This window comes from Eublepharis macularius, chromosome 1 (genome assembly GCF_028583425.1).
Source record: "Eublepharis macularius isolate TG4126 chromosome 1, MPM_Emac_v1.0, whole genome shotgun sequence".
Taxonomy (NCBI): domain Eukaryota; kingdom Metazoa; phylum Chordata; class Lepidosauria; order Squamata; family Eublepharidae; genus Eublepharis; species Eublepharis macularius.
Genome location: NC_072790.1, coordinates 100388396 through 100414287, shown reverse-complemented (window position 1 = coordinate 100414287; position 25892 = coordinate 100388396). Strand labels below are relative to the sequence as shown.

Sequence of the window (25892 nt, the reverse complement as noted above, 5' to 3'; positions counted from 1 at the left end):
AGCCTTTTTGAAATATGAATTCAGGACTGGGAGAGAAGCCTCACAGCATCTTCATACCTTTTCAGCCAGCTATATTAACACAAGCCATGACTCCCTGAAACATGATAGTAACTCAATGAGATTTCACCTGCAGCATACACATTATACAAGACGCTGCCGAAACATATTGTGACTTGCAGAGGTGCTTACAGTACTGTTTCTTTTAGAACACACTCTTTGTTAATGGTGCCACCTAGTGACTTATTCATCAAAGTTCAGCATCATAGAAACTGTATTATCAGTCACTTAAGGGTCTTTGTAAAAAGTATTTAAAGGTGTAAGCTTTCACGAATCAAAGAAAGCTGCCTTCTTCAGGTGAATGAAGGAGTTTTGACTCTCAAAAGCTTATATCCTGAAAATCTTGCTGGTCTCTAAGGCGCCACTGGGCTCGAATCCTGCTTTTCTACTGCAGACCAACATGACTACCTACCTGTAAAAAGTATGCTTCCTTCCTGCAGGCTTGAGCTTTTGGTAGATGAAAGAAAGCAGAGCACACAGAATTCAGCAAAGGACAAAACTGAGGAAAAGCTTGTAGGGCTCAAGAAGTTCTACTTTGGTGGCTCTCCCATCAGTACTGAATTTGCTAATTTTACCGGCTGTATAAGCAATGCCTATTTAAAAAGGTACGTGCATTTCAATGTAATATCAATGGATTTAGAAGGGTATAATTCTGTTTAGGATTTTACTGTAATCTGCATAGATCAGGTTGCATTTCAGTTAGACCACTGACACCACTGACCACACCACTGACTGTATAATATGAATTCATGACAGCAAATTCTCATGAATTCCTGAAATTATACTTTGCCTTGTTACATAATGATGCTTTATTGGTATGAAACTGTTGGTTAGCTGTACTTTTCAAAAAAAATTCTTTTAAGTTTTTGACATGTTTTAAACAGAATATCCCAATAAAGTGTTCTTTTAGTTGCAGAAGTACAAAGACACGTCTTTAGCACTACAGCTGAAGCAAAGTCACCAATCAGACAAATAAAAAGAGAACCAATTATACTGCTCCTTTCCATGCTGTTCCAAAACCTATTATTGCTATACAGCAAAATGTATTTATTCATTTCACTTCATTTTCCATCACCCTTTCCCATAGAGTACAATCCTCACAGTACAATCCTAAACAGAGTTACTCCAGTCTAACCCCATTGCTTTCAGTGGGCTTAGACTGGCGTAACTCTGCTTAGGATTGCACTGTCAGTATGTCTAACAGCCCATGCCAGGTGCCATGTGGGTTGCTTCCACATGGGGCTTTCCCCCTGTATGGTCAGCAGGATGTCCCTGGTGTTTTTGAGAATGTTTAGTAGATTCAGTTTTCCCCTTTGAGCTGGATGAAAGGAAAACCTTCTTTGATCTAGCTCCTCAGGGAAAATATGGGGAACTTTGGGAGGAATGCCCATGTGGATGCTCTGCCTGCAGACGATACAAGGAAGGAGCAAAAGTAAGCTTTACTCTGCCGCTTAACTGGGGAGGAGTTGAAAGGAGGGTTCCAAGCTGTGGGAGGCTGGATTGTTATGTTGGTGCTCCTGCACCAATGCATCAGAAGGAAAAGGGATAGGAGGGTGTTGGTAGGTGGTATCAACAGCAGGTGTCATGGCAACAGGGTGTGCAAATACCATTTCCACACATCCCCATATGGAAGCAGCCCATGATATAGTAGTGTGGCAGTCCTGGACTGGATTAGGCTTCAGTGAATTACAAATTGGTCCTATAAGCAAAAAAGAAAACGTCTTTTGATAATAATAAAAGCAGCGCGTTGATATATCTTTTTGATGGCATATCTATTGTGAATACAATCGTGTAACAGTGAACATCTATACAATGGAAGCAGGTTAAGAATATTTTATTTGTTTTCTATGTTGTTATTGAAAAGTCCTATTGGGCACTCTTTATACAGACATTTTAAATGGCATTATGGATTGTATATAGTACAAATGTTTCAAGTAATATAATGTAATTTTTAAATTCTTCTTCAGGGAATCTAACAAAAGAGCATATTGTACTCACAAAGTATAATTTGGAGTACTTCAATAGATATATATTTAAAAAACCCTATAACCTTTTTAAGGATAATCTTATTGTTTGCTGATTCTTTGTGTCCCATGTAAATTCATAGTATTAAGCCATTATCCTGATTTGGTCATTGTTCCTAAGGTTTTAAATCTGTTGCTAAGCACCTTTGGGATGGGATGGATCTGAAAAATATAATGAATGCATTTATAAGGTATAAAACATAGTGAGAAATACTATGCTATTCTGATAAACATTAGATTACTTCTCTAAAGTAAACCAGGAGCCTGCCAATGGCTTTCACTTTTTAGTCACAAAGCTTCTAATTCACAGCCAGCTCTGTGTTTTCACAGCTTTCTACCTTGGAACAGAAATGAGATCTAGCTTGTATCATATTAATATATGCAGTGACCCAGCAGAGCTAGGCTGCATATGCAGTAATATTTTAATAATAATAATAATAACTGCACTTATATAACATTCTTCTAGACAGATTAGTCCCCACTCAGATCAGTGAACAAAGTCAGTGTTAATGTTATCCCCACAATATAGCTTGCAAGCTGGGGCTGAGAGAAGTGCCTTACCCAAAGCCACCTACTGATCTCATGGCATTAGTGGGATTTGAACCAGCAGAGTGCTGATTCACAACCTGACCACTTTATCACTATGCTACAGCTCTGTTGTTGGCCATGGAAAAGCAAAGGCTTTGTGTTCCATTGATCTTTTTCTCAAATAATGTATGTTTATGCATATGTGGATCTTATTGATAAGCATTTTTTTTTTAAAAAATAGGGGGTTATAAAGGAAAAGTAAACATCTCTACAAGGAAAATCATAGTTGGCTGTTGGTAATAATGTTGTCCTTTTTTAAAAAATACAGGTTGGATCGAGATGTTGAAGTAGAAGACTTCCAACGTTACTCTGAAAAGGTCCAAGTGTCTCTTTATGGATGCCCTGTTGAATCTCCTCCAGTTGCTCTTTTGCACAAGAAAAGAAAAAATTCATCCAAATCTAAAGGAAGCCACAATAAAAGAGTTAGTCAAATATACCAGATGCATTAAAATAATTACATGCAATCAAATAAATAACATGATTAATATTCCAAAATACATGGGTAGTCATTATAGCATCCAAAAATAATTGTCTGTTTGCTGTTCAGCAGGTTAGTCCCTTCAGCCATTTTGAAATTTCACTTGGATCATGCATGATTCATGCATGCATGAACTCTCCTAGAGACAATCTATAAACCCTACAGGAAAAAAAGCAATATGTATTTTTAATCAATATCCAGTCAATTATCCAAGTGTGATGAATTTCCTTCAAAGATTCAATGAACATTCTGGATAATGCTGCACTCCAGCAAATGCTAACTTTATGTATTTTTATAAGCCTTAAGGAGCCTGTTTTCCTCATAACTGGAATGCAGTGATGTCTCCTGGGAACAGACTTACAACACCACTGTCAGCCTCATGGGCGTTAGTGTGGGTTACAAAGACTACATTTATTTTATTTATTTATAGCTCACCTTTCCGATTAAGGCAGAATATGCAGTGTAAAACAATGTAGTTAAATACCATGAGACATCCAGCAAACAATGCAATAAGACTAGGATCACAAACATTGGAAACAATGCCAAAAAAGTATGTCATGAACAATGCAAAAAATAAAAGAATCATAAAAGTGGAAATTGTTTTATTTTTACATTCTCCCCAATGGGGACCCAAAAGCAGATTACGTCATGCTTACATCCTCTTCTCCATTTCATCCTCACAAGAACCCTGTGAGGTAGGTTAGGCTGAGAGAGTGTGACTAGCCCAAGGTCACCCAGCAAGTTTCCATGGCAGAGCAAGGATTCAAACCTGAATCTTCCTAGTTCGTCACTATATCCACTACACCATACTGGTTCTTAAGGCAGTAAGATAATACTGCATATCATAAAGAGTGAAATAGACTACAATCATGTTCCCAAAGTGCTCTCCATTCTATTATCATACAGCTTATTCCCTTTATAAAAGTGCCCTCCTGAACAATTCTGTTTTACACATTTTGTCCAAGCAAGTTCCTACAAGGATTTGCGGGGGCGTCTCATTTTCCCCTCCTCCACTATTCCTTCTTTCCCTTCCCTGAAAGCCCCCATGGCACCTTTTCCTGCTTATAATATTAACTTTATATATATAGTTAATATTTTCTAGTGGCCCAAGTGTGAAGGTGACCCCCACTTTCTAAAGGTATTTCCTATTTGCTTGCTGCATTGCTGAACCAGAAGAATGAGATATTTCTTTCACTTGCTGTGGTGAGGGGAATCTAAACTAAATATGGCTGCTGACAGGTCTGCCCGAATCATCTAAGAAGCAGGGAACAGGGTCCCATTTTTAACAGCAAAAGGGATACACAGGTGAGGTGAGCTGAACATTTCCCATGCTCTGTGCTTGTTTCTCACAATCTGTCCCCCGTCTCATCAAGCCCTTTTCTCCCAGTTGAGCTCATTTCATCGAATCATTGCTGAGGAAAAAACTGCCTGAAGGAACAGATTACAGGGAGGGACCTGTGGCCTGTGTAACTCTCCCACATGGAGGAAAGTTTAGCACTTTCCCCTCATGTCACCCTGGACCCTCCCCACATCCACTATTTTATAGATGAATCGACATTTTATTGCACATTTTCATAAAAAATGTTCTAAGTTCTAGCTTTAATGGTGCTGAACTGAACCTAAAAAAAATAAATACCACGTGTGTGTTTTGGTTATGTTTTAAAAAAAATTCTTTAAAAACATAGGACATCTACACTAGTTGTTATTTTTCTATGGCTCAGTGCTGTTTTGATCATGTAACATATAGCTGGTGTACCCTTACAGCACTGCAGTAAACTTCAGATGTTCATTGATGACATATAAAAATAAAGATAGGCAGACTATAAATTGTGTCAGTTCTTTAAGGCTTTCTTTGTATTAAGGTTGGAAAAGACAATGAAGAACCCTCACAGTATCCATCTGACATTAAAAAAATAGATCAAGAACTGAGAACTCAAGCAGACCCACACTGCCATTTCTTGAACACCCCAAAGGCAAATGAATATATGTATCTATTTGGAGGAACGGCAAACAGCCGGCAAGAATTTGATTACTTACCAAAGGATTTCAATGAAAGGTATAGTAAGCAAGTAATTCTAGCACAGATACTTTTAAAGCTTATCAAACCTTTTATAATTAAGGGGTGGTGGGATACTAAGTAATGCAGAGTAATTTTTGACCTTACACAATTTTTTTTTTGTATACTGCATATATTTTCCTATTTTATATGGAGATGTTCAATGATGCTAATTCACGTAATAAAATGCCATTTTTATTTGACAGATCTCAGTTCTCCATTAGTCTGAAGACTCACTCATCCCATGGAATGATCTTCTATGTTTCTGATCAAGAAGAGGAAAATTTCATGGCCCTTTTTATTGCCCATGGCCGACTAGTATTTATGTTTAATAGTGGCTACAGAAAATTAAGAATTAGAAGCCAAGAGAAATACAATGATGACCAGTGGCACAATGTAAGTTTGAAAAAAAAAACACATTTCAGAAAATTGCCTTTCCAACAAAGAAAAAGGCTAGGTTGTTTGGGGATTTATTGCAGTAACATAGCAAACCAAATCACTGCTATGCATTGGAATAAGCAATCCATCTGTACTGGGACTGAGAATTTCTTCCTTCTTCTCCTCTCACTAGTAGTACTTGCTGACCCTGGGAAAGATGATTCCTAGGGTCATGGGACCCATGTGCACTATGTGAGTCAGGGTGTGCACGATGGAGGAGGAAGGAGGTAAAACTGCCCATTCCTCCTCCTTCCATCAGTGCAGCCCCACTGACAGAAGAGGTGAGAGAAGTGATTTTGCTCCTTCCCCTTCCTCTATGAAGCCCCCACTCCAATCAACTGAATTGAAGTTTGGAAGTTCAAATGTGGTAAGCAGAAGTATGACTAGCAGTGCAATCTTAAACACAGAAGGCAGTGGGTATAGAAGGGTATAACTGTTTACAATTGTACTATAATGTTCCAATTCTATGGAAGCTTTCTCAAAATTAAGTTGCATAAATGTACAAGATCAGACTGCATAAGAATTAGGGAAGACAAGACACATTGAGAGAACAAGCATTTCTGTTCTTTTGTTTTATCATATGGAATAAATAAAATGTTTGATCATCATGACGAGCCTTTTACATGTAAGCAACTAGATAAAGAGTTATTCAGAAGGAAGACTTCAGAATTGCCAAATAAATCCCATGATGTTCTTTCAAAATTATTTTGTTGTACAACAATACATTTTCCAGTCTCTTTAAGTTAAGCATATTATTGTTTTTATTTGCAAGGTGGTGTTTGTTCGGGATAAAAATACTGGCCGTTTGGTAATTGATGGTCTCAGAGTATTAGAAGAAAATCTTCCTTCCTTTGACAGTGTGTGGCAAGTCACGGCACCCTTTTATGTAGGAGGTGTAGCTCCAGGAAAAGCTGCCAAAAACATCCAGGTGAAAGTAGACTTTTTTATACAATGGCATGCATTATTTCTTAAGAAGTTAACAAAAATAAGTATAAACATTTGAACAGATGCAGACAATTCAGGATTTGTTTGTTTTTTTAAATGCACTTTGGGGAATGACAGCCAAAAACTTGAGAGACCACTTTACAAGATCCAAACCACCATTTAGAGTTGCCTACACACAGGGTTGCCAACACTGTGTTAGGAATTTCCTGGAGATTTGGGGGTGGAGACTGGAGAAGATGGAAATGGACCTGAGGTGGTGAGGGAAGTGACATGAGTGGGGAATAATGCCATACAGTATGCCCTCCAAAGCAGCCATTTTCTCCAAGACAACTAATCTCTGTAGTCTGCAGATCAGTTGTGATTCTGGAAGATCTTCAGGCCCTTCCTGGAGGATGGCAGTCTTACCTAGACATCACCAGCAAACATTACTGACTCACACGCCCGTGCGCGCGTGCGGTCACCTTATCTAAAGGCTTCTGGCCCTTTACAAAGCATTGAATGAAAGCTGGTAAACAACAGAAGGATCTGACAAATAAAGTATTCTGTGAATCTCTCAAGCATACAAGTCTATGGGAAAGGGATGCTAGAGCCATTTTTCAAAGCTGTCTATTCCTGGAAAGCCTTGGCAATTACACAGAATATATACTGCATTTGAATCTGTAGATAGTTTCTGTTTGACTGCTATTTGAGAGCTGTGTTAGAAGTATACTGTGAATAACCCTGAAGAAGTTAACATAATTTATGTTGGTTGTTGTGGATTTTCCGGGCTGTATAGCCATGGTCTTGGCATTGTAGTTCCTGACATTTCGCCAGCAGCTGTGACTGGCATCGTCAGAGGTGTAGCACCAAAAGTCAGAGATCTCTCTGAAGATGCCAGTCACAGCTGCTGGCGAAACGTCAGGAACTACAATGCCAAGACCACGGCTATACAGCCCGGAAAATCCACAACAACCATCGTTCTCCAGCCGTGAAAGCCTTCGACAATACATAATTTATGTTGATATTCTAAGCAGAGTTATTCACTTCTAAGAACACTGAAGTTAATGGGTATAAAAGGGTTTATCTCTGTGTAGGATAGCATAGTTAGAATATTAGTTAGGTACTTTGACTGACATCAAGCACAGAAAAACAGAATGTGCTGTTATTATGTTAATCTCCCTCCATTCTTTCTAGCATTGGATTCCTTTAGCTAAAATGGAGACCTGTATTCATATGATTCATAAATAATTATAGACTTAACGTAAATGGAAGGACCAAAGGAGCTTCCATAGATAGCCATGAAAAGAGCTTCCATAGATAGCCATGAAACTTAATCTCCATTTTGATTTTTTGGTTTTTCCAGATTAACTCAGTCTATAGTTTCAGTGGTTGTCTTGGCAGTTTACAGCTGAATGGAAGGCCAGTCACGTCTCCTTCCCAGACATTTAGTGTAACTCCTTGTTTTGAAGGACCATCAGAAGAAGGAACGTATTTTTCATCTGAAGGAGGATATATTATTCTTGGTAATGTGTATTGTGATACTATTAGCAAACAATGCCCAATATTGAAATCTTTTGTCTATGGGAGGAGGCAAAACAAAAACTAATTTCCAGAATATATTTTACTTATTTATTAGAACATGTCAAATAAAGGATCTCAGTTGAAAGCCTCAACTGATAGCATGATCCTAGAGATTAGTCTTACCCCATAGCAGCTCAAACTTATGTATCTGCAGCTGGAAAAAAAATCATATGTCTAGCAAACAGACCTAAGTTACTGAACTATGCCTCTAACCAGATAAATCCTCACTTTGGTCCAATACTGATGAGAAAAACTATGCACAAAATTATGGTGGCAATCTTGAGGCTATATTAGCTCACAGTGGGACAATGTAAGAATTCTTCCTTGTCCATACATATTCTTCACATTGTTGGAAGACTATCTTACATTCACAGTAACAGTAACACTATTTCTATGACAGTTCCTTGGAATGGTTCAACACTAGGGCTTCCAGGTCCCCCAGTGGGAGTTGGGGATCTCCTGCTCCCACCCTCTACCCACCACCACTACCCACCTGGCTAGCAGGGGAAAGGGAGGGGAACAGGCCTCCCAGGCATGCTCCTGGGGTGGTGTGATGATGTCACTTCCAGGAAGTGACATCATCACGTTGCAACCCCTCCCCCAGGAGTGCTCCCGTGCTTCACACACGAGCAGTTTAAAAAGGTGAGTGCTGGCTCCTTCACTCCTGCCTGGCAACCCTCTTCACCACTAGTAGAATATAGTGGCCTTATTCTAGCACTGTGAATTGAAAAATTAGGAACTGCTTGGACAGCCAGTGTAGCATAGTGGTTAGAGTGTTGGACTAGGATCTGGAAGAACCAGGTTCAAATCCCCATTCTGCTATGGAAGCTCACTGGGTGACCTTGGGCCAGTAGCACAATCTCAGCCTACCTACTAAACAGGGTGTTGTGAGGCTAAAATGGAGGAAAGAAGAATAAATGTCAGCTGTTTTCTCCCCATTGGAGAGATAGGTAGGGTATAAATGATGTATGTGAATCAAATAAAATAAAGAGTTTTTTAAACTTAAAAAATCCACATAGGGTAAACAAGGTAAGAACAAATAAAACAATAGATGAAAACAGCTAGAGGCAGTAAAACAAATAAACATATTATAGTCAATACAGCAGGGGAAAAAACAGTATTTCAATAAAATTACCATAAAGCAAAGCACATATCAATCATTAAAAAGGTCTTAACTTAGCACATAAAACATAAGTAATATAGGAATCTTCCTAAAATATCTGGGGAGGCCATTCCGTACTCAGAAGGATGTCACCCACTGAAAAGGCTGTTTGCCACCTGCCTGATCTCAGATTGAGGGAACCCCCAAGGAACGGGTTCTTCTGACACAGATCTTACAAATCAGACAGGTGCGTATAGAAAAAAAGGATCTTTGGGAACAATCCTACTGGGAAGTTCTTTGTTGTTTAATATGTCAATTTTAGAATTCCTTGTGCTCTGTTTCATCATTTCCTCAACTCTGTATTGGACTTCTGCTTGTTTTAAATCTTGAAAATTGGCAGTTATAGATAGACATGGGCACGAACAGCATTACGAATGAAAAAAACCACCGAATAGGCTGCTCGGCTGCTTGCGAACAGGCCGTTCGTGATGCTGAACAGGCGGTCGGCGCAAGCCTTGTTCATTGCGCTCGGCTGCCGTTCGGGAAGCTAGACACTCAGGCGCCTTCAATCAATTGCCTCAGCAATGGGGTGGGGAGTGCCTGAACTCTGTCTACACTCCCTCTGTTGCCCCGGACACCCCAATCAAAGCCCAACTGAGCTTGATGGGCAGGTCTAACTTCCAAGCGTGGAGCTGCAAATCGGTTACAATTGGTAACATGGGAGGAGGGAGGGAGGAGGGGGGTGTTCTGTGGCCATGGGAACTCCAATCTCATCCCTGCAAACCCTGTTAGGCAGTTCTGACTGCCAACCACAGGCCTCCTGCATTTCTCAATGAGTCCTCAGCTTATAAAAGGGCACTGCGCTCCCAGTTCTGGTTTCACTTTCAGCAAGCAGTGGAGTGGGAGCTGTTAATAGCGTTTTAGAGGAAAGAGTGGGAGACTGCATTGGAGCTGGGCTTTTTTCTGTGTGTGGTGGGTGGGATAGGGAGCTATCCCCTCTGGTTCCAGGGCTGCTGCCAGGCCCTGGAGCCAAGTTCAGTGGGCACCTTGGCTGAGGGCTCTCCCTGATTATGATTATTATTACTATCAGTATCAGACAGTGCCTGATCTGGTGGTCAGGCTTGTGGGTGTGCTGGGCTAGTGCTCTAGCCTCAGCCTCTGGTTCTAGGGCTGCTGCCAGGCCCTGGGGCCAAGCTCAGTGGGCACCTCGGCTGAGGGCTCACCCTGATTATTAGTGCCTGATCTGGTCAGGTCTCTGGGAGTGTTGGGCTAGGACCCTACCCCCTCCCTCTGGTTCCAGGGCTGCTGCCAGGCCCTGGGGCCAAGCTCAGTGGGCACCTCAGCTGAGGGCTCACACAGTATTATTAGGGCCTGATCTGGTCAGGTCTGTGGGAGTGGTGGGCTTGGGCTCTGCCCCCTCCCTCCCTCTGGTTCCGGGGCTGCTGCCAGGCTCTGGGACCAAGTTCAGTGGGCACCGCGGCTGAGGTCTCACATCTCCTTTTCTGTCCTCCTTAATTCTAGTTTGATGGCACAATGAGTCTTCCTGTTGTGTTGGCCATCAAGGGTGGTCGTGGGGTGAAGTGCGATGGCAGTCCTCCTGGTTTACTTGTGGAAAGCAGTAGTGGGTGTGGCTCAGGAGCAGCAGAGAGTCCTCCTGCTCCCCCAAATTCACCTGTGGGGGATGTGGAGGAGGCCAAAAAGGTCTTTCCGCTGGGGGGGGAGGATCTCTCTCAACATTTTGAGGAGGGGTTGGGTGAGGGATCCCTGGAGGAATGGTTTGTGTTTTATGAAAGATCCCTCCCATCCGCATCACAAACCTCTTGGTGGTGTCCCCACCTGCAGTCTACCCCTCACCCTGTCGTCCATGGCCAGCTCTGCAGTGCAGCCTGCAACCGTTCATCCTCCTTCCCCTGGGACAGTTAGTGGTCCACGTTTCAATGCCTCTGTATGGAGACACTTTCGGGCCCTTCCTAATGACCCCCATGTGATGCGGTGCCATTCCTGTGATGTCCTGGTGCACAGGGGCAAAAACCCGAAGCACCTGTCTTCGAAGGTCCTGACTCGGCACCTGAAGATGCACCACCCAAGCCTGTGGTCTCCATCCTCGCCCAGCGAAACATCCATTGGGGGGAGAAAGAGGGTGATCTGCTCTTTTGAGCAGGGATCAGTGGGAGGGTCACCTTGCCCTGAGGGTGACGCTGGTGGGAGCGGAGCGCTCAGGCAGGCCACGCTCATGGAGGTTGTCTCCTCGGGGTCTGGGACAGTGCCGCTTAGAACTTCGAGGTTGAGGGCTCAGGAGGCGGGCCTTTGTGTCCTGGCAGAGATTATTGTCCTACATGGTTTGCCCATATCCATCGTGGAGTATGTGGATTTCCGCAGGCTACTAAAACATTTCGCTCCTTGGTTCTCCATGCCATCACCGCACACCCTTGCCCATCGAGTCCTGTGGGTATCTCGAATGAGGGCTGACACCTTTGGGTCAGGTTTAGCCAGGCCCACTCCCACTGCTAATAGGCTTCTGAGACCTTGATAGGCCTTCCTGGCACAGCCAGATCATCATGACACCTCCTTTCTGCGAAGGCAGGAAAGTGGGTGATGCTGGCGGCAGCCTCCTTTGGGCACTTGCACAACAGCTCAGCAGCTGTTGCACATGTAGTTGAGCTGCACAGTGCCCCTATCTATTGCAAACGCTGTGCCCTCTAAGCAGGGGGGAATGGGTTCCTTGACTCATGTCCTTCCTGCAAAGGCAGGAAGGTGGCCGATGTCAGCTATTGCTGCTGCTGCTGCTGCTGCTGTCCCGTTTCTGTCTCTCCCTCTCTGGAACCACTCTGACCCATCCAAGCAATATCTCCTATCCTGCCCATCCCCTTCCTTCTGCAAAGGCAGGACGGCGGGTCATGTCAGCCGCCACTTCACGAGGGATTATCCTGTTACTACTCCCTTCTTGGTCACGAGGGGCAGCTCAGCTGCGATCGCACAGCCGATTGTATCGTATAGGGATACGGCATGGTTGCACTGCATGGGGGCTCCTCTGTCAATAGGACTGACTGGACCCCTTTGAGCCGCGTGGGAATGTGTCCCACGACTCCCGTCCTTTCTGCAAAGGCAGGAAGGGTGGGTGATGGCAGCTGTTGCCGCTGCCCTATTTCGTCCTCTCCCTCTCTGGGACCACGCCAACCCCTCCCAACTACCTCTCGCTTGGGAGCTTTCCAGTTCCCGGTCCATACCTCTCCCTCCCAGGTACTACCAGGAGTCCCTTCCCCAACACTTGCACCGCCCCGTCCCCTCATTTCTGTGATGGCAGGGAGGTGGGTGAAGACAGCAGCCACTGACAGATTGGGGTCTTCCCGTCCCCCTTGCAGGATCTTCCAGGTGCGGCTCGTCATCGCGGCTGGAACCCCTGGGTCCTCCTCTCCCTGACCACCCAGCAGCCGTAGTCTTCACCCACCTTGCTGCACAAGTGGATGCGTTGTCCACCTCTGACCCGGAGGCCTGGCGGGTGGACACATGAGGGGTGCCACCAGCGAGCGGCCAAACCCCCCACCCCCTGAGGGGAGGCAGCACGCCACCGCCTCCCCATACCCGCCAGGCCCAGTGGCCACAGTCTTAACCCACCTTGCTGCACAAGCAAATGTGTTGTCTGCCTCCGATCCGCAGGCCTGGTGGGCGGGCACATGGGGGGTGCTGCCAGCAAGTGGCCAGACCCCCTGTCCCCAAGAGGGGAGGCGACACACCTTCAGGACCACCACATGGGGCACAGGTGAACTGGGGAGGGTGGCTCCATTTGTGTTGATTTGGAGTTTCCTGGGGGCGTCAAATTTGGGGATGTATAACTCCAAGATTCATACTGCAATCTTGACCAAACTTGGGTGGTGGCTGGAGAAGAGACTACTGCACATTCCCTGTGAATATGGGCTCTCTAAGTGCTGGGGGGGCACTCTGGCCCCAATGAACACTGAACACGTTTGGTAATGGGACATGTTCGCTTCCGGTCGGCTGTTCATGTTCGTCGTTGGGAACGAACACCGAACAGCCTGTTTGGGGTTTTTTTCCCATTCGTGCCCATGTCTAGTTATAAACCCTATTAATATTATTTATTGAAGTTCCCTTGAAATTGACTTTACTAATGCACACTGTGTAATACGCCTTGGGTCTCAGTGAGAAAAGTGGACTATAAATAATGTAAATAAATCCTAAGCAGGTCCACTTAGAAGTAAGTTCCACTTTATTCAATAGGGTTTACTTCCAGCAAAATGTTTTTAGGGATTGCAGTCTTTGATGTTTACATGGCCTATGTAGAGTAAAACTAAATCTTTGACATTCTCTTCTGGAAAGAAATGATGCCTAAAAATTGGTAAGATAGAACACAACAAGGAAATCAGTGTTCTGGCTGGCTTTTTCTAATAGTGATTGAGATTCTCTGAATACATACACTGTGAACTAAGGTTAGAAGGTCCAGGTTGGAAAATTCCTGGAGATGTGGGGGGGTGGGGCCTGGAGAGGGCACGGTTTGGGAAGGGGAGAAACCTCTGTAGGGTATAATAATACCATAGAATCCATCCTCCACACTTTAAGGAAACCCTACAAAATATTCAGAAAGTGACTTACAAAAGAGTGAAGAGGCTACTAGCATTAAAGTCTCATATTCCAAAATGAAAAACATTGAACAAATACAGAAGTATAAACTGCAATTTGTTCTTCATATATTATAACAAGTGACTAATTTCATAATTATTATTATTTTGTAAAGATTATTCTTACTTTTCTTACAGATGAATCCTTTAGTTTGGGTCTGAGATTTGAAATTGTTTTTGAAATTCGTCCTCGAAGCAGTTCAGGAATCCTAATGCATGCACACAGTGTAAACAGGGAATTCTTGAACATACATATGAAACAAGGGCAGGTATGATGAAGGACTAATCATTCCCTTTCATACTCTTATCTCTTATCTTTCCAAATTGAGTGTATTGCATTCTTTTAAGCATATTGTATACAAACCAAATTCACATTTGATATCAGTGGATTCTAATTTTTTTAACAAGTGACTCCATTTAACCACAAACGGCAAAACATACCACAACTGTATTTCCTCAGTTTCAAGACTGTACCATCAATATAACATCAACATACTTCATTTATATTTCAAGGTGTAATGAAAGGAAAGAATGTTGACATTTTGGTGTTGCTACCTTATCAAAGCATTAAAAATTGATAGCCTCTGGATTTGGGTTACAGGTTATGTGATTTCTTTTTGTTCACTTTCAGATCAAGCTGATTACTTTTTATTTATGGAGTGAAACAAATTTTGGAGGTCTACTGAGGCCTGTTTCAGAGAGAGGCTAGTGAACTTTTCTAGGGAGGAAGTCAGAGAGAATTACCTCAGAAAAAAAAATTCAATCAGAAAATTGTGTTGGGGGAACCCTGGGGGTTTTAAAGAGTTTTCTACTGTGACTGAGGGTTAGTCTAATTTTAATTTTAAGAGATTGCTGCAAATATTTGAGCTTAATGCTGTACTAGGAAGGTAAAAACTATGAACTACGTGTCCAAATCCTGCTTTAGCCAAAGGATTTCTATATAGCTATTAGGAAAAGTTCTGTTTCTCATCCCCCTCAGACCTGTCTGCATTATGGAGATGGGGGGAAAGGACCTATTTACCTGCTTACAGAGCTTTTACAAGAATTACTGGTGCATTATATATTAGGTAGGTTAAACACCCAGAATACAATACATAAATTCTAAGGAGCCAATCCAATTGATCTTATATACTTGCGTATTAGACCTGGGCAGCCCTTCTACAAGTGCAGCTTCAGCTCACTGAGCTTACAAATTTCATCAGTACAGTAAGGTAAACCTAAAGTTTTCTTTTTATTAAAATGCATTTAAAAACCTTCAAAAGACATTGGAGGTTAGTAAAAATATTCAAGGTGGACATCAACACACATACTGAAAGTAGAATCTGCCCACCACTCTAACTGCCGATTTCACCTTTATGCTTTTTGGGATGAAAATGAGCACAATCTAGTCCACAAGGGAGAAATTAATTTATTTAAAATGTTTATACCATACTGCTTCATATAAATGTCCATGAGGCAGGTTAAAACACAGTAAGCAAAAATAAAACGATAAAAATAGTAAGAACAGAAACAATTTTTAAAAAAATTGTAGACAAAAATTTAAGTTTCAGACTAAAAATCAGAAAAATGATCTTCAAAAACATAACAGCATGAAACAAAGAGCAGCAGAGGCATACAAGCAAGACTGATAATAAAACTCCACAAGGGAAGAAGGATTTTTCTAAAAGACTTAGGGAAAAGCTGATTTGCCAGTCACCTACAATATCATAAACTGGAAGTTAGGTAAGCTTCTGTAGGGAGCAGCTCCATAATTGTGCCACTATTTAAAAGGCCCTCTCTAATAATAGTTTATTCCAAAAATATTAGGACTACTCCCCTTTTAGATCAAACAATTGGTATATACATTATTGAGAAAATATGGTGGAAGAAATTATCTTTTGAATTACTGGTGAGTGCTCAAAAACCTAAGGGTTATATTGCTAAAATATAAATGATATTTTAAATTAAATTATATTTTAAAATCAAAGAAGGGCTTATAGATTAATATTAGAATGGAAGATTGGAAGGGGTTTGGAAAAATGTTATCACAAATTGATTTCAGTTACACTCTTAAAATTTAGTATACATTTTCAGTGGTCTCTCCCTCACACACATACTACACATACCATTTATATATAATATGTTTCAGGATAAACATTTGAGGTGCGATTCTATGCTCTAAGATATTTGCAGTGTTTTAGAGAGCCATGATCCAATTAGTTGGTGGACTTGAAAGGCCATATGGATCCTGCAGAATGGTGCTAGTGTTAAATTTATTTACTACTGCTAAAATAGTTACAGCAGCAAATTGAAAAAAAAAGCAGAACCTCCTTCTATAAATGAATGGGTTAATAAAATCTGGTGTACTTTTTAATTGACGTGATTAACACAATTATCTGAAGTGAGCTTTGACTCACAAAAGTTTATACTTAGTAAAATTGTTTTGGTGTCTAAGGTGCTACTAGACTCAAAGATTAACAAGTTACTTGAAGGAGTAATTTTCAAAAGACTGATAAATGTAATAAACACTGTGTGTTATTCATTATGTTTTGGAATGATAAAATAACTAAATATGTGATAAGATTTACCCTTTTATGAATCTTTGTAGATCATTATGAACTTTCATTTTTCTTATTAGAATATATTTTGAACTATCTCATGGGGTTCCACAAGGTATAATCTTATCCCCCATGTTATTCAACCTTTATGTAAAGCCTTTAGGAGAACTCATTCATAGCTATGGAACTGGATGTCATCAATATGCCGATGATACCCAGGTCCATATTTAGTTATCCAAATCCTTTGGTGATGCAGTATATGTACCGACTACTGAGTCACTGCTTGACAGATGTTGTCAACTGGCTGAAAGAAAACAAATTGAAATTGAACCCAGACAAGATGGAAGTAATGAAAAGGCACTGTATTTGGTGCTTCCTCTCATAGCAGGAGCACACAGAAGAGGATAGTTAAAAAGTGCTTCTCTCAAAAGCTCATACTCTGGAAATCTAGTTAATCTAGTTAGTTGGTCCTACTGGACCCAAATCTTGCTCTTCTTGCTACAAAGATCTGTGTTTCCATTTGTAGCCCCAGGCTGAAGAGCTCCCACAAGCCATACTCTTTTCCTTAAGGTGGATTGCAGTACCTTGCAGAACAGAGAGATCCCATAAACTGTGACTGGCCACCTTGTTGCACCAATATAACTATGCTGATAATATAAAATATTAGTCAAGATTTTAATATCACCTTAACTTTTTAAGATGGGTCAAAGGTTTTGAAAAAATTAAGAATTCTAAAATGTTATTTATCAGGTAATTGTGAAGTTGAACAATGGAATCAGAGACTTCTCAATCTCAGTTACACCAAAACAGAATCTCTGTGATGGCAGATGGCACAGAATTGCAGGTAAGTATATTTGGATTAACTCAATAATTGAAGCCATGGCTTTCAATTTGCAGTACATAAGCAAGACTGTCAGTGACTGAATGTTTTGGAGACAATTCATTTATAAAGGTCACCATAAGTCAGAAACATCTTGACAACATGCACAAATTAAAGCCTAATGAATTATTGTGATACCTGACTGTGATATATACCATCCCTGCACAGGCCAGACCTTCTTAGCTTCAACACATTTACTGCATCATGTGCCTTCTAACTATATCCTGAGGGCCTTACTACATGATACAATCTTTGCTGTTCTCCAGATCTAAATCACCAAAAAACATCATGTAGTTTGGCCCTGAGTTTATTGCCTTTCATAGCAGTTTCTTGACGACACAGCATTTTGCATTCCCATGCTCCTAATGTTATCATTGGGATTTCTGGGCAAGGGAGGTGGAGAGGGAGAATAATACTGTGATGTCTTAAAATTATCCTAGATGTTATGGGGGGGGGGGGGAATTAAATATTCAGTTTAGAAAGGAAGGCAATTTATACTTGAAGGATAGTGTATTACCATTACTTACTTCTAAATATTTATTTCTTCAGTTATGGTATCTAATCTATGCCTCTTTACGTATGTATTAATTTACTTTATTTATACTCCCCCTTTCTCCCAATAGGTACCCAAGGTGGCTTATATAATTCTCCTCTCCTCCATTTTATCCACTGCACTACACTGACTTACCCTAGCTACATGGGTGCAATATCAGTTATATGTAAACTAATTCCACAGTATCTGAGAGCCATCTGTTAATTGTTGAATGGTTTAACAATTAGGTGTTTTCAGGTTAAAGATTTAGGAGCATGGCAAAAGTCAAGGATTTCTGCTTAAAATGTTTATTATTTTAGACTTAATTTCAGACTTAATTTTGTAGGCGCCAAGGCATAAGGAACTGCTTTAAATGTCTCTCAGAGAGCAATGCTTTGTGTTACAGATTGGTATTGTCCATCTAGCCCAGTGCTAGCTGTTTGTTCTCCAAGGCCACAAGCATAGCTTTTCCCCAGTTCTGTGTTACCTAACTTCCAGAGCCTTCAACTACTAGTTAGTTGTTGTCCCTTCCTATAAAGCAGGCACTGTAAGGCTTGTTAGAGTGACTTGAATGGTGCTTGAACTCTGGTCTTGCAGGTATGAGCACCATGCTGTTATCCAATGCATATTCCAAGTGCAATGAAAGAAAAACAGTGATCCATGTTTACTTTGTGTCATTTGCTTTGCATGACAGTTATTAGAGATTCTAACGTGGTACAGCTGGATGTGGATTCAGAAGTGAACCATGTTGTAGGACCACTTAATCCAAGAGCACTTGATCACAGGGAACCTGTTTTTGTTGGAGGAGTACCAGGTAATACCTTTTCCCAAAATTTTTAAACTATACATTTTTCTATAAAATAAAATTGTTTCCCTTATATTCTTCATTTACTTAGCATGGTTCCCAATTAATAATTTGGTGTCTTTATTTGACACTAAACTCTCCCACTCAGTGCAACAATTTTCTAAACATTGAATACAAAAGATGGGAAGTCTTCTCAGGTGACTTTTAATATAGCAGTTTGTAAATTTGACAGTGTGATTTACAGACTCATGCTGAAGCAGTGTGTCACGATCACTGCATTTATTTCTCACGTTCAACAGACAATTTTATATGCTTGAAATGTAATCATTCATTTTAATTAACTGTTTAAATGTAAGTATATAAATTTGCTTAATAGAAAATTCCTTTACACTGAAAACATGGTATGTTGTTGCATTTGAACATATGCAACATATGCCATAATGTCCCATTTCTGCCTTTTAATTCTATAATTTGGTGTTTACAAGATCAAAGAAATAATCTGGTTTCCTCCATGTGCAGAAAGCAGGGCACAGGGCAGTTCTTCGGAGAGTTCCAGCACAAGCTTTCTGTCTTCACCATACCATCTCCACCCCCAGAACACTGCTGCTCTGGCAGGCAAGCCACAGAAGGCAGAAAGCTTAAGCTCTCCTGCACATCAGTGGAAACACCCATTAGGCTATGCTTCCTGTCCTTGCAACAAGTGACCTCCAGGTCAGGTCTGTGGGACAGAGCAAAGTGTTTCCACAGGAAAAACAAGAGAGTCTCAGTTGTGCATAGAAAGACCAGCCGCATCAGAGGGCATTCTGCGCAGAGGTTGCGCGGCAAGGGAAGGAAGAGGAAAGCTATGCTGAAGCCCTGTAAAGAACCACACATCCTGCTCTCTGCACATCCAGGCAGGAGATTCATGGCCCAAGATTTTTTGAACGTTGTTATCACTAGTTTACACTTTTGTTTTCTTTAATCAATGAACTAAAATTTACATTGCATTCAGGAAAAGGATTATACATTTTTGTAAAATATTTAGATTTTTTTATCAAAATGATTCAATAATCATTAATCCTTTTTTAGCTTAATGAAAATGTTTCTGAATCATTCAGCAATTGATTTCAAAAATCTTACTGAAGTCAAAGAAAGAAAACTGTCAAAAGTCTGGCCATATAGCAGTACTTTTTTTAAAAAAAAATCACATTTCACCTGATTGTTCCTTTTTTTGTATCATCATCATGCATTGCTGTATGTAGATATTTAGTTTTTAAACAACTTATGACTATATTTTTTTCCAACCTTTCTGCAGAATCTCTCCTGACATTCAGCCTGACCACACGTAATTCCTTCAATGGATGTATTCGTAACTTTGTAATTGATGAAAGGCCAGTGAGTTTCAGTAAAGCAGCTCTGGTCAGTGGTGCTGTAAGCATCAATACATGTCCTGCCACCTGAGAAGTTGATAAGCTACAGAGATCTGTACAGCACTGAAGAAAAAAACCAAGCAGCAGATGCTGAGTTGTATTTAATACCAAGAAAATAGAAGTATGTTGCTTAGTATACATACATGATACAGCAACACACTTATAATCACTACTGAGAATGTGTTTGCTGCCAAGAAAAATAAAAGACTCTGTTTTACTTTTCTGCAATGCACTCAGTTCCTGAGGTATATAGAAGCCCTTTCTGGTATTACAGCAACTGATTAAGATTATAAACCCTATGCAGTCAAGTATGCTGAAGCCCAATGAAATCAATATGTAACTCTGCATAAGATTACAGTTGCTGTCATTGGTTAATATGATCTCACTGCTCAGCATCTAGGAATATGTTCCTCAGAGGTGGACATGCACTAGACAGAGAACTGTGATTCTCTGGCTGCCTGAATCAGCAGCAGAAGGCTTCATGACATTTTTTTGTCTTGGGACACAGCAGCTGTACTTCAAACATGGGTCTCTGCTCACAACTGATCTTTGTTTGATATCATTCAGATTACCCAAAGCCAATTATGCACACTTAAGCCCAGATAACTTGCAACATATGGAGGGGGGAGTTGGATGAGAATATGGAAGATGCAAGCGTACTTCCCATTAAAGTTTCACAGCACTTCTCATGTATCTGCCCAGATACACAAAGGACAGGATTGTGATCAGTTTCTGTTAAGACCTGTTGGGATGTTTTATGCACAGGTACTGTGCCCACAGTGCAACTGAATCAAGTCCATCGCTTGTACTGAATACTTCTTCTAACATATCTTTCAGAATAAACTATGTAATAGGTATACTTGGCAAACAATTGTCTTGGCTGTCTCTTTATTCAGTTTTATATTCCTTGATCAATTAGATTAAGGAACATAGTTATTATAGGAAAATTGGAATTAGTCTTTGGGTATTTTCATTTGAAGCTGTTGAATCACTTACAATGTGTTTTCATAGCTGACAAGTATAATGAATTGCTTGTTATAAACAAAGATAAGTTTACTATTTGTGCATATGTTACTGTTTTACTGGTCTATTTAAATTACAAAATTCTAACCAGGATGTTAGTAGTAGGAAAGAGATTTTTACTGCAGGGAAAAGAAATTATCTTTACAAATGAAGATCAGATAGGAAATTTTCATTGAAACTACTGTTCCAAAATTTGAGCACCTTCGTAGCTGCCTTGAGCACCTTTGAAGGAAAGGCAGCTAATAAATAAGTATTTTATTACACAAAAAGTGTCAACATTTTTCAAATCATTTTACAAGCTATCTTAACACACTATTTCCAGTATAAGTGCATAAGTGTTCATTTAAAAACTCTTCTACATTTCACATTTAAATCTTAATTTGTAAGAATCGGTATCCCAATGCCTTCAGTCTCCTATAATGACAGCAGAAACAGTATCAGCTGAAGTAAATGCAAACAAGAGGAAACTCAAAGTGTCTTAAGATATGCGCAAAGTATCATACAAAATATGTCATTTTAGAGAAGGGCATGCTTAGGGCATGGTTTCCAGTCCTGAAAAACACCCAACTAACAAAATACTCTACATCTTACAATAGCCCAGCAGGTAAGATTAGCATATCAACCACCAATCCATATGCAAAAGAACCTCCTCAGGACACAGTGAAGCTTCTCCCCATTAGCATTCCACACCATGGGAAACTCTTACAGGATGACTCAACCCAAACCCACCCTCCTAAGCAGATATAAATTACCTGCTACCATCTTCTCCACACATTGACACTGAGAGATCTCTGTCTTTTGGTGCTACACCTCTGAAGATGCCAGTCACAGCTGCTGGCACATCAGGAACTACAATGCCAAGACCATGGCTATACAGCCCGGAAAATCTACAACTAATTTTAGAGAAGGTATGCAGTGTATTGTCGAAGGCTTTCACGGCCGGAGAACGATGGTTGTTGGGGGTTTTCCGGGCTGTATTGCTGTGGTCTTGGCATTGTAGTTCCTGACGTTTCGCCAGCAGCTGTGGCTGGCATCTTCAGAGGTGTAGCACCAAAAGACAGAGATCTCTCACTGAGAGATCTCTGTCTTTTGGTGCTACACCTCTGAAGATGCCAGCCACAGATGCTGGCGAAACGTCAGGAACTACAATGCCAAGACCACGGCAATACAGCCCGGAAAACCCCCAACAACCAAGGTATGCAGTGTTCGAGTGGGGAAACTTTTCCTCTGTTTTCATCTCCACCCAACCCCCAAATTGTTACTTGCCCTATGGGGAGAAATATACGTGTTTCCCTGAGACAAATAGCAGCATGGATGCAGAAGGAGAGTCAATAGCACACTCCTTTCCCATCCACAACAAAGATGTGCATGAATGAAGAAAGAGGAGAAGCAGATGGAAAAGGGTGTTGATGCTGTTGTATTTCCATCCACAGCCAAAGGTGCATGTGTGCACCACCTTCTCCTTTGCATGAAAGAGAAATGAATAGAAGGGTAAGAAAATGAATGCACCAGCACTGGGAAAGGGTGCAGAGAGCTCGTTTTAACTGCTTGGAGAGTGATGGTCACTCCCAAATGATGTTTCATTCACCCTTGGTCTAAGCTAACGTTGGTCAAAGCTGAACGAGAAAAGGCACAGCTATCAAAGAGATGACCAAATACATTTTCCACTTCTATTCCATAAATGCCAATGGCTTTTCTCATGTGGTTCCACATGCATATTTCCATTTTTATAAACTCAATCACTTATCTAGATGGGACTTTATTGTTTTAAAAAATTCCAGCCAAGACCGTAAGTGTCTAGCTTGACCCCCTAAGCTGCTGTTTCATATCTTAAGAAAACCAAACACCTGTCTTTTTATAAAACCTCCATTTCTCAAGATTCTGCAAAATACAAAGATTTCTGAATACAGCCATAAAAGAGTTAATCAGTCTCTTCTTGGAAAATTTCATCTGCAACAAGGAAGGCCATGGCTGTCTCTTCCAATCAATTCCTGTATGTAGAGGAGCCTTTCTTCTGTTTTTACCACCTGCATGGGGTAAAGATGTAGGTCTTCCTGCCCTCAGGAGTAAAAACCAAGAGAGAAAGGTTTGCAACAGGTAAATACCTTTTGGCAGCTGAATGTCAATATACGAGAAAATACTATAATGTGCATGCTTCATCCAGTGTGTTGCACATTAGTAAAAACTTAACTTCTATTGTGCTCTCTGTCACTCATACAAATGTATGATCCTCTGTTAATGTGACCTGTTTGTTTTTGTAGAACAGATTCTGGATTGTAACTAAAATAGTTACAATGCTTTGGGCAATGTGTTGCCAAGTAGGCCCCTCCCCTGCTTTGAAGCCTGCTATGAACTGTGTTAAAGTTTCCTGCATTACTGTTTCACTGCTGCACAAAGACTGCTTTGCACGTGTGTGTTCTGGTACACGTGTCAGTTTCCTGCCTGCGTGTCAATTACCCTGCTGCTGCAATAGACTGTGTAGTTTACTGACTCCATGTTTGGATAACTGCACAAAGGACTCTCTTTCTGGGCAGCCCTGCCCTGACCTATATCTGGAATTCCCAGTGTGTGTTTGGACTGTGTTCCCCGTGCCTGCTTTGCCATCTGCCACGGACCGTGCCTGTTCCCTGCTTTGGACTGTGTTTTGTGTGCTGTTCCCCCTGCCTCCATGGAAGCCTGCCTCATATGGGCCCAAGCCGCTGCTAGCAGCCGGGCGCCAGCCGGGGAAACCTCCAGCGAGCCTGGCTAGGCGCTCCCTGGTCAGTTCCCGCCTGGAGCCTCCCGTGAGCCGGTCGCCGAGCTTGCCCTCGCTACCGGGCAGCCTGCTATCCAGCCCCAGCTATGCCCAGCCGGCATCAATGTTCTCAGGCACCCAGAAGACCCAGAGGGAGAAGACTGCTTTGAGAAGCCATTTCAGCGAAGCGGGCACACCACGTCCGCAGCGAGAGCCCCTCGCCCCGCTCTGCATATCTTAGGAGCCGCCCCGGAGAAGGAACTAAGTGCCGACCATCCCAAGCACTTAGAGAATGCATCTCAAAGAAACCTCCGCATTCCAAAGCTGATGACATCAGGACAAGCCCTGTCCGCTGGAACATCCTTTCAGCCCACTTGGATTTCCCCCTCCCTCCTTTGTCCCCTCTTCCTGAGGTGTCACTTATCACAATCTGATTACCAAAGTGGCCCATCCAAGCCATTCAGTAGCCCATTAGACCCTTTGTTTTAATCTGTGAGAACCACCAAGTACAGCACCAGCCCCAGGGTACGTTTTGGGGTATTTAAGCTGGTCTCCCAGACCACTCGGTGCTCAGGCCATCCCTATCCAGACTTCCTTGCTGTCCGTCTGTGGTCCCAGTGCTGGCATTGGGCCACCTCGCTGTTGTGTCTCTGCTTCGCTTCAGGATAAGTGAGTATTCCCCCTATCATCGTTGGGAACCAGCTAATGCGAATGTCTCTGTATTTTCTACGCTATATTTCTTAGACCTTGTATGTTCTTTGTATGATTGTGCAAGCTAGGCTTACGCTACACTCAATACACGTGTTTGGACCTTACTCCTTGTCTGCCTCTTTTTCACTAGAGTGTCTGGGATCGGGACCTCCGTAAACATAGGTTATGATCCTCGCTTAATATTAATAGTTACAGACTGCTACAGCTAATTCCCCATTTCAATAATAGAGCAGTTCTGGTAACAGTTTACTGGTGGAGAATGCGGGCATAACCCAGGTCGTGTGAATACACGTGAGTCGACACGCGTGTTTTCAGCGAACTGACTTAGAGGAAAATTTTCCAGACCTCTGTGTAAAGAGCGCAATTTAGCTCAGGGAATTAAAAGTGTGAGTGTGTGTGGCTCTAGCGAGCATTTCTATCTTGTGGGTTGGCTTTTCCCCATTTCCTCCTTCAGCCAGCTTTGGACTACTTGCCTTTTGTGGTGCACCGCGAGGCCCTCCAGCCGTTATAACCGGTGTACTGTGGGTGAGGACCTCTGAACTGGTGAAGTTCCTGGCCACCTTCCGGGCCGCCTAAACGCGTCTATGTGGGTGGGATCCCAGAAGTAGGCTCTATAGATTTATATATATATCCTGAAGCAGCACATATAAAATTCTCTTCCGCCCTCCCCCGTCTCTCCTAAGTCCGTCCAAACCCCGTTCCTGCCAGCACTTAGGCTTCAATCCCCGCTCCGGAGGAAACGTGAAGGGATCGTTAGTCCGTTCGGTTGTTCAGTTAGTTAGCTTTGGGAATCTAAAGCCAGGTTCCTGAAGCCCCGCGGCAGCCGGCCGCACCGTGCTTAAGAGTTTTAAGTTAGACTCTTGGGCGCCTTTCCGCTTGCGAGTTGTAAGTCAGACTCGTGGGCGCACCTCGCTTGGGAGTCAGTGGGACTCTTGGGCGCATTTTTGCTTGGGAGTTGTTAGAACTCTTGAGCGCACCTCGCTTGGGAGTACAGTAAGCTTTACTCCTGAGCAATTTCGCTTGGGGACTTGCAGAGGCAGTCCTTGAGCGCTTTCAGTCTTTTGGTCTTGGCTTGGAGACAGTTTAACCGTTTGTCTCTGAGCACGAGGCCTGGGGACACTTTGAGTTTAGTTCTTGGGCAGAGAGCTTGAGAGCAGTTGTAGCTGCTGAGCAGAGGCTTGGGAGCATTTCTGGTTGCCTGAGCAGAGGCTTGGGAGACCCCCTTAGTAGCAGTTCCTGAGCAGAGGCTTGGGGACGCTTTTTGGTTTTCTGAGCGCATAGGCTTGGGAGACCCCTGAGCTTTGGTTCTCCGAGTAGAGGCTTGGGAGACCCCTGAGCTTTGGTTTTCCGAGTAGAGGCTTGGGAGACCCCTGAGCTTT

General features: G+C 42.0%; 1 protein-coding gene across 2 annotated transcripts in view; it reads left to right on the top strand.

The window, feature by feature from the left end:
* Positions 1-20268, top strand: part of LAMA4 (laminin subunit alpha 4) — a 117688-nt gene extending 97420 nt beyond the window's left edge. For both annotated transcript variants that reach the window (XM_054977530.1, XM_054977539.1), the window contains 10 exons: positions 498-662; positions 2938-3091; positions 5010-5203; positions 5410-5599; positions 6414-6569; positions 7929-8088; positions 14021-14151; positions 17170-17263; positions 18526-18645; positions 19931-20268. In XM_054977530.1, the coding sequence (XP_054833505.1) occupies positions 498-662; positions 2938-3091; positions 5010-5203; positions 5410-5599; positions 6414-6569; positions 7929-8088; positions 14021-14151; positions 17170-17263; positions 18526-18645; positions 19931-20076 (1510 nt within the window). In that variant the 3' untranslated portion in view covers positions 20077-20268. The remainder of the gene's footprint in view (positions 1-497; positions 663-2937; positions 3092-5009; positions 5204-5409; positions 5600-6413; positions 6570-7928; positions 8089-14020; positions 14152-17169; positions 17264-18525; positions 18646-19930) is intronic.
* Positions 20269-25892: the final 5624 nt, after the last annotated feature.